Here is a 9,953-nt window from a genome sequence, read left to right as displayed (position 1 = left end):
AATCATACCGATTGGGCAAAGGAAAATTACTGAAATGTTAAATATCGATCTGAATTGGCCAGAAATTTGGAATGAAGTATATAATAAACATATTGATAGACGATTTAGTGATATTCATTGGAAACTACTACATAATAATCTTGCGACAGCTGCTGGCCGCATTAACAGTATAATTTACTTCAAAAACTCACTAATAGATCGCCTAAACCAAGAAATCATACTTCACCAAAATCTCCATATATGGAGTCTTAACGATATACTTATACATCTGGACGCAAGCGGACAGAATACAGTAAACAGAACGACAATCGACGCCATTAGCGTAATGTACGAATCAAACCCTATGTCATTTTTATCAGTTACACCTGCATATCCTGACTTTGACACTTGAGGCATGTTCTGATTTAGATCGAACAGGGATGACGGTCTATCAACACGCATAGAACTGCCTTGACAACAGTCTCATTAAAAACTACCAAAAACCCAATTGTGACACTGTAAATAAAACCCGAGAAAGACTTATATACGTAAACGTACAAACGCATATGTAATATTCACGTGTCTGTGCCGCTGCCTTACTGACGGTCTTGCGCATAGCTCTGTCAGTTTAATTGCGACACATCCACGGACCTAACTATGCACTGTATATTAGGAACACAAAACTGTTCCCCGTGTGCAACTTTTACTTTTAAGCAAACTCCAGTACCAGATATGAGGTACCAACTGCGCACCCCTTAACGGAGAAACCCATCCTCATCGGAGCTGTCATACAACTACACTTCGGATACCCCAGGACCATACATTCATCTGGATAATTTGCGTTTCGAAATGTGCTTCTATCTTGTCAAGACGCGGGACAATCAACTTAGAGGACTTCTACATCAACATCTACCCGGGAAAAACAACATTAAACTATCGGACTATTTACACGTAGAAAACGATTTAAAAAATATAAAAATGGACAAAAGGATCTTCAACCTTGTAATATAGGTACTTAAAAAATTTCGATGTATTAAATTAGGCAGCCAAAAATAACCCCAATCAGTCGCTTGCCCGTTCAGACTGGTTGTAAGATTGTTTGAATGAACCGGAACCGAATTTCCCAATAATGTACTTCGATAAAAACAAAAAATTATGTAAACTCGACCGCCAATCACACAACTATAGCTGTACTTCGATTTCCGATTTCAAAATCAAACCCCCTGTTTCGTTCCCGGCAGGTGTGGTGGGTTTGTAAGGGACACTCAATCAAAAAATTCAAACGAAATTTACCAACCAAATAAATAACAGGGTCAATCCCTACTTAAAGATAAAAAAATATTGAGAAAAATTCAAAAAAACATGGATTGATAAAAAAAAATAGATCGATCATTACAAATTAATTAATTCACAACAACTCTATCGTGTTCGCGTGTGTCAGATGTTTTGATATTCAGGCAATTTCACAAAGAGATTATCGGGCGTTGCTGTAATTATTCAGCCGCTTATTAAAGTATCAAAATATTGTTCATTATTTGTTCAATTCTTTCAATTCTAACAGCTGCAACTATGGTATTTACAACAATTGGTTTAGCTATTTCAAATTCATTAAAATCTACGCCTACTACCAATAAACCAGATAAACCACCAAATCATAATTCTATACAAGTTAAAGTGAAAGATGGTTTAAAAAAATTAGCAAAATATTTATGGGAACTATCTAAAAAATCTGCTGCAGCATTACCCGGAATTATTGCATCAATTGTTAGTTTTGTTTTAAAATCTGCTGGAAATATTATTAGTTTTGCCGCTGAACATATAATTTTATTTTTAATTACAGTTGTAAGTGCAATTATTTTTGGATTAGTGAATATGATAGAAAATAAATAAGTAATTTTATTTCTTAATAAATGAGTGGTAGATATATAAATCCTTCTAAAAATTCTAGAATATCTAATGCAATTAAAGCAGAGAGATCTCGTCATATAATTACTCATAATCCTTCTAATATTAATCCTGATGAAACTTTATATGTAAGAATTCCTCGATTAAATCAAAATACTTTCTATGTTCCAAATAGTATTTATCAGCTGATATAAAAGTAACTGGTCATGATAATAATTATGTTGTAGATAATGTTGGAAGATATTTAATTAAAAGATTAATTATAAAGATTGGTCCAGAAACAGTTTTTTCATTAGATGATTATAATTTATTTATGCATTATAAAGATTTATGGTTAACTAAAGAAAATAGAAAAAATATGATATTGCAAGGCATCCAATCCTTAAATCAAAATAAATTAAGATCAGAAGCTAATGATAAAGTAGATAATGCTGCAGATAATTCAATAAAGAAGATTTATGGAAGCAAATATAAAATCCCATTAGATTTTGAATTGATAAATAATAATGCACCTTTATAGGAATATGCAATTCAAGAAGATATTATATTCGAAATAACATTTGCTCCTGTTAATGAAATTGTGCTATCTAGCGTTGTTAAAGATATGGGTTATAAATTATCGAATATATGTTTAGAATATGACACAGTAACTGATGAAAATATTGCGAGCACAATTCAAACTCAATATAACCTAGGATTTTCATTATTATATGATTATATTGATAAATTGAAATCTATTTTCATTACGATGTTACATTATTGGACGATATAATAAGTATGATTAAACGAAGAAAAATGTAACAGAATAATGGGGCTACACGGAGAGACTGAAACAGTCTATCTAAGCCGTATTACCCAGAAGCATCCACATCACATTCATCACACTCACACATCATGCACACAAGTAATTTACAGGCGAAAAGAAACAAAAAAAATGATTCACATATTAGACATGTGAATTGGTTTGTATAGAATGAAAATTTACAAAGTGTTGAATAATGATTCAATGTAGGTTCGCTTAAAGGCAGGTTCGCTTTGATTAGTTCGAATTGATTCTGATAGAGTATTCCATTATGGGAGACCGGATATTTTAACAGAAATTTGTGGACATGCATTTTTTCTGCACCAAAAGGATGAAGTATATTATCTTTGCTTGTAAAAATTTGAAATTTTAGGGAAGATTTTGCCTTCGTTAACTTGTGAACATGTCCTTCATATATTTTCTTCATATAAGACCGACCCTTTAAATAAGAGAGTTTCGAGGAAAATTATGGTAGGATGTAAACTTAGGCCGCTTCGTATCAGTGGAAGGTTGCTAATTATTGATTTTATACACAATAATCATAAGTACCATGGGACTCCATAGAATATCGTTTTTCAATCATACGTACACAAATTATCGCGATATAAAGATAAATAGTACTTTAATATACTTTTTACTTCTTATAATGTATATTTCTTTAGTAGTATAGATAAGGAGTGGGCCAGCAGGCCTCCTGAGACCATTCCATGATCTAAGGTCAGTTACCAAAAGTTAGTAAGTTTACCATATGGATAGTTAACATTTATAATGACAATTAAAACTTCATTGCTAAAATAACTTTGTATTTGGAGAATAGTCACATTCAAGTGCGGAGAATTGATAATACGATAATACGATACGAAACTCACTGTGTGCAAATTCAAAAAGATGATCTCTAGTGAGAGATCGAATGTTGTGTCGTAATTTTCTAATGATAAAACTTGGTTTGAAATGTTTCAAATGTGTGCATAATGGATCTTTTTCATATTAACAGTGTATTTGGTCATGTATCATATTGTATAATGGTTAATTTAAACTAACTGGTCCCAGAGTTGTATCCTTAATTCCTGTCATAGAGGATGCAATCTTTTTGCGGCAAACAGTACAAATAGCTAGAAAAAGCAACGAGGGTGCATTGACAAGCTTAAAGCAAGCGTACATTGGTTGTTTAGGTTTTTCGTTGGAAAAATTAATCTTTAATCATTATTGAAATACCCGAGGCGAGCTTTTCCAGGATTTTACAAAGTTGAGCTTTACACACGGAATTTTTTGTAGTCCGATATCCATGATTACCGCTGGCGTTAAGAGATACAATCTAAAGCCAACCGTAGAGTCTACTATTTTACCACAATTTTCTATGATTAGTAAAAAGATCGAGTAACAGACTTAGACATGCAAACAGTAATATCTGAATTCCACTCCATTTCAAACTCATTCATCTTTACACAAACTCCAACTTGTTGAACAGTTCAAAATCGCGTGGCTTGAATTATTACGATAACTAAAATTAGGGACCACGATACTTGCTCATCTACACGGCTATCAATTTAACAAAGGATTGAATTGAGTGTTTGATGTTGTAACAATACCATACTGAATTATGGATTCAGTTTCTACTTTTTGATTGAACATTTATATCACATATTGGGTCATTTTTATGGAATATATGGAATAACCTATCCATAAATCATGTTTAATTTTATATAATCCGACTTTTGAGATGTCATTCAATCAATGCATTCATATGCGGTCGTCGTCTCAGCCAGCACGGACCGGCTCCTTATTATCTCCTTGGTGATACCTTGGCGAGGATCCCACAACATTCTTACTCCAGCCCTAGAATGCTCAATTATAGTCGTCATGAACACCCGATTTGAATTTAAATTCAAAAGACTCCTAAAAACACACCTGTTTACTCGATTAAACTAAAGCGCCTTTGAACATTTATATGCAAGAATCAGTGAAATTGGCGCTTTATCAGTTTTATTCATCATTCGAACCCACAATTCTCCTATCCTATGAATGTAGAGGCCCATCCTCGTAAGAGAATGAATATATAGGCTCAGTTACGTTCATATCATTTGATATGAGGCTACGTGTCATCTTTAATTGAAATCATGTGATTTCAATGAAAGATGACACGTGGCCTCATATCCGGTTCCTGAACTTCGCTGAAAAAGCTGAAACACTGAAAAGCTGAAACGCTGAAATTTCAGGGAATTTCCGAAAAACGCCGAAATTTCAGGGAATTCCCGAAAAACGCTGAAATCGTGCTAGGTACCGACAATACACGTTTTGAAATATTTTCCGGGCCGGTGTCCGCTGACGAGTCCTGAACCGTGTTTTATGCTCTACCTTCGGTTACAGAGACATGCCTTAAGGTCGTCGTCATGTTCGACTTGATCGATTGCGGATTGCGTGGATTGTTAGATGTGTTTTTTGCCATAGTTTTATATGCATATACCGGTACGATCTAACAATGAAGTTATCACTTCGTTTGAATAAATTCTTAATTACAGTAATATTAATTCACAATATTTTTTCTTATGTTTGGTGATTTCTTGCAACTTATCATTGCCAAGTCTCATAAAAGTTGTAGCTGAATGAAAGTACAGTTAGGCTGAACCTGATAACCGAAATTAAGTGCTAGCATGGAACTTATGATTATTTTGATTCTATTTTCGGTGTCATTGAAATACGTTAATGTTTCAAATCCTCAAAGAATAATATTTGTTTCTAGTAATCCGTAGCCATCCTGGCCTACGCCTTTATTCAAACTAAACTACTCTAGGTCACAAAGTCACATGATAAGCTGGATGATAAGTGTCGACATCTGTACATACATATTGGTACTCAAGTTAATGATGATAAGCAATATTGAGATATTGTAACATCCCTTGTTTTTAAAAGTTATGTATTAAATTCAAATTAATCCACACATACAGTAATTCAATTTTTTATAATTATTTAAAGAAATTAAATTCGTGAAGTTTGTCCGAATCCTCTGAATTACTGACGCACTTTAATATTAGGCAAAGTTGTGACTATGATCTACTGTTCTAACGATATTCTAATATTCTAACCAGTAACTACAATGTACTACATTTCCAACACAAATCCTATTCAAATTCATTCTGTTACGACTGATCTAATATAATCTTTCAAGTATGCTGGTTCGCTAGTTTGTCTTCTTGGACGCGGTGTTGTCGTCGTCGTATTAGTCGTTTCTATCGGCGGTGTTGTTACAGCTGTATTTTCCGCTGTTGATGTTGTCGTTTGGTTTGATGTTGGTGCGACTGACTCGCCCTCTCGCGGTTCTGATGATGATTCGACTCGCGGTTCTGCTGCGCGTATGAACTGACGGTTACGTCGCAGAGTTCCATTGTCAGTGTCTAGTAAGTAAGATCGATCGTCGAGTCTTGAAATAACTTTCGCGGGCTTCCAAGTTTCGTTTCGCGTCATTGGCTGAATGTAAACGCTTTATCCCTCGTTGATTGGTTTGAGATTTCTCGCGCCCCGATTATAGTATTTTTCCTGTCGATGTTTGTTTTTCTGAAGATCCGGATACGTTACCGTTGGCTTCGATAAATTCGCAGTAGTCGGTAATAACGTTTTACACCGTCTATTGAAGAATCTCTGAGCCGGACTCAGGTTGATATTTTGCGTGGGAGTGTTTCTATAATCTAGTAGAGCCAGATATTGGTCTTTACACGCGGCTTTGGCTTTTTTCATAATTCGTTTCGCGGTTTTCACCGCTGATTCAGCCTGCCCGTTTGCGCGACTATTATACGGTGATATAGTACGATGTTCTATGTCCCACTCATTCGTAAAGTTTCCGAATAAATCACTGATAAATTGTGGGCCATTGTCCGATACCAGAACGTCTGGAATGCCATACCGTGACAAATGCGCTTTCAGTTTAGTAATAACTGTACTAGATTTCGTTGATGGAAGTTTGTCGACTTCCCAGAAATTGCTATAGTAATCCACAGTTATTAAATAATCAATTCCATCCAGTTCAAATAAATCACATGCGATTTTCTCCCACGGCCTGGATGCTAGGTCGGCCTGCATCATTTCTTTTTGTTGTTTTACGTCACGTTCTCGACAGATTTCACAAGCTGTCATGTACGTTTTGAGCTGATCGTTCATCCCAGGCCAAAATACGCACTCTCTGGCCCTCCTAAGGCACGCTTCAACGCCAAGATGAGACGCATGAATTCGTTCCATGATGAATGATCGTGGTGATTTCGGTACAACGATTCTTTCTCCCCGAAAAATCATACCGTCTTGAGCCGAAAGTTCGTTCTAACATGAAAATACGCCTGTAGTTCACTCGGCAGTTGTTTCTTGTCGTTCGGCCATCCGTTAATGATCGTTTGCGACAATAATATTAGAGTTTCGTCTTTCGCGGTCTCAGATTGAATCTCACTAATACGTTGTCTATTCATCGGTAAATATTTTACCATGTTCATGACGTGTATATTTTCAGCTGCACTCTCAGATACATATGCACGCGAAAGAGTGTCCGCTATATACATTTCTTTGCCTTTTTTGTATACGATTGTTGTATCGTAATTCTGCATCCGCAAAAATAAATTTTGCAATCTTCGCGGCGCTTTCGATAGAGGTTTTTGTACGATTGCCTCTATTGGCTTGTGATCAGTTTCAACTTTTACAGGACGAGCATAGACATACTGATGAAATTTCTCAAGGCCATAAACGATGGCCAATGCTTCTTTCTCGATCTGAGCGTAACGCTGCTCCGTCTCTGTTAATGCACGACTTGCATAGGCACATGGGCGGCCATCTTGCATAATTGATGCCCCCAGTCCATTTTTGCTACTGTCACATTGCAATACTATGTCCTTATCAGGGTCAAAGTATGCTAACAAAGGTGCTTCAATTAACATTTGTTTGATTCTCTTGAAGGCATTCTCCTGTTCACTGCCCCAGTTCCACGTCACCTCTCGCCTCGTAAGTCGACGTATGGGTTCTATAATATCCGATAAGTTCGGCATAAATCTCGATGAATACCCAATCATGCCATTTAATCTCTGTACTCCTGCGACGTCCGTAGGAGCTGGCATATTGGTTATTGCTTTAACCTTCCCAGGATCAATTTTAAGTCCATTATCGGTGAACACATGTCCCGTAAATATCACTTCCTTTTGATGCAGCTTTAATCTTTGAATGTTTATCGCTATCCCTTTCTCTCGACAACGGTCGAGGACTGCCTTTAATTTACGATCATGGTCCTTCAACGCTTCTTCGTAGGTGTCGCCTACACCATAAATCGTGATGTTATCAACTATACAGGCAACACCCTCTAGGCCTTCTATTGCCTGAGTCAGATGTTTCAGAAATATCTCAGAACTTACAGAGAGGCCAAAAGGTAGCCTCTTGAAACGGTATCTCCCGAAAGGAGTAGCGAACGTAGTCAACAGGCTGGACTGATCATCTAACTCAAGATGCCAAAATCCAGATCGTAGGTCAATAGTAGAGAACACTTTTGCTTTTGACAATTGTGGCAAGATGTCATCGATGACGGGAAGAGGGTATCTCTCGCGAACTAAATATTTGTTTAAGTGAAGAGGGTCTAAACATATTCGAATGTCATCAGAGTTCTTTTTTTCATTCACTACTAAACTGTTCATCCATTCAGTAGGCTGATCTACTTCCGCCAAGACATCTACTTCCACCAAATGGTCTAATTTAGCTTTGACCTTTCCTCTCAACGCATGTGCGAAATGCCTGACTGGCATAGCCCTCGGTACTGCATCATCAGACAATTTAAGGCTCACTTTTCCCGGCAATTTTCCGATCTCGCGATCGAATACATCGCTGTATTCTTCAATCAATGCTGACGTCGATACACTGCGCACGCGCACGAAGTTTTCTTCATTCACGCTAATCAACCCCATGATTTCTGCAACAGTAGAGCCAATTATCGGAGTCAAGTTTTCATTGACTACGATAAACAAGACAGAATATTTCTTTCTGTTTTTGGGATTTCGCACAATCAACCTGATTTCTCCTGCAGGTTTTAGTGTCGTCTCGTCCCACATTCACAACACTTTGTTCGTAGGCTGTATATATTTCAATCGTTCCACATACCTAATGGGCAATAAATTAGGTTTAGCCCCGGAATCGACTTGAAAACGAATTTTCCTCGAACCGATATACATCTGCGCATATATTTCATCATTAGTTTCACTGTTCTCAGGAGTCCTGACCTGATTTATGTAATATACGTCTTGAGCATCTGGTTCAGCGTTTACAGCTGACACTTTTTTACTACGTTTCGAACACATTGTTAAAAAGTGACCCATAATTCCGCAACCATGGCACTTTTTTCCATACGCAGGACATGTCCCTTTTATAAACGGATGTTCTTTACCACAGAATCTGCAATTCCTTGGTTTATTGCCATTGAACTTTGGACTTGGCGCTTTCTGCTTCGGATATTTATACTGAGGTTTTTTCTGATGAATCACGCGATTCACAGTTGTCTCGGAATTCGAACCAGATATCGCCAGTCCTTTAATTTGCATATGTGTTGATTCTGCAGAGCGACATAAATCGATACATTTATTCAAGTCCAGGTCTCTATATTCCAGTAACTTTTTACGAGTTTCATCGCCACGTATCCCCAACACGATCCTGTCTCTGATTAGTGACTCACATAAGCATTCGCAGAAGTTACACGATTTCGCTAAAATTCGGATCGCAGACAAATAAGCTTCAAAATTCTCACTTGGATTTTGATTTCTGTTATTGAATTTATAACGCTCGTACGTCTCGTGAGTTGCAGTTGACGTATACAAATCGAATTTATCAATAATCTTCGCAATCTTCGTTTTGTCATCTTGGTTGGCCCAACTAAACGAATTACACACCTTCACTGCCTCCGTCCCTATACTATGGAGGAACAGGGCACACTGGTACTGTTCCGGGTATGCTCCGATGTTTGCAATTATTTCATAATTTTGCCATTGTTGTTTCCAGAGTTCCCAAGTGTCTTTAAGATTTTCATTGTCCGTAATCACGAAAGGTCTCGGTGGAGAGACACCTGCCACCGGCCTTTGTCCATTACTCAGCACAGGAGCTGTTGCGGTTTGGTTTGATGTGGACATATTTAAGAATTACGTACTTGCCACTTTTCAGAATATTCCACTATACAATCCTCGTAACACAAAATATAATCACAGCCAATTCTTATAATCAAGTATTGAACATCGGTTGAAATCCAGGCAAATATCCATTA

The 9,953-nt window shown here is 36.9% G+C and overlaps 1 protein-coding gene across 1 annotated transcript; it reads right to left on the bottom strand.

Annotated features, from left to right (window-relative positions):
• Window positions 1-8,754: 8,754 nt before the first annotated feature.
• Window positions 8,755-9,822, bottom strand: LOC141898923 (uncharacterized). The gene has a single exon (XM_074785069.1). It carries the CDS (start codon window positions 9,820-9,822, stop codon window positions 8,755-8,757), a length of 1,068 nt encoding a protein of 355 aa, XP_074641170.1.
• Window positions 9,823-9,953: the final 131 nt, after the last annotated feature.

This window comes from Tubulanus polymorphus, chromosome 2 (assembly GCF_964204645.1).
Source record: "Tubulanus polymorphus chromosome 2, tnTubPoly1.2, whole genome shotgun sequence".
NCBI classification, from domain to species: domain Eukaryota; kingdom Metazoa; phylum Nemertea; class Palaeonemertea; order Tubulaniformes; family Tubulanidae; genus Tubulanus; species Tubulanus polymorphus.
The sequence above is the reverse complement of the archived record's forward strand: the minus strand, read 5'-3'. Positions and strand labels throughout refer to the sequence as shown.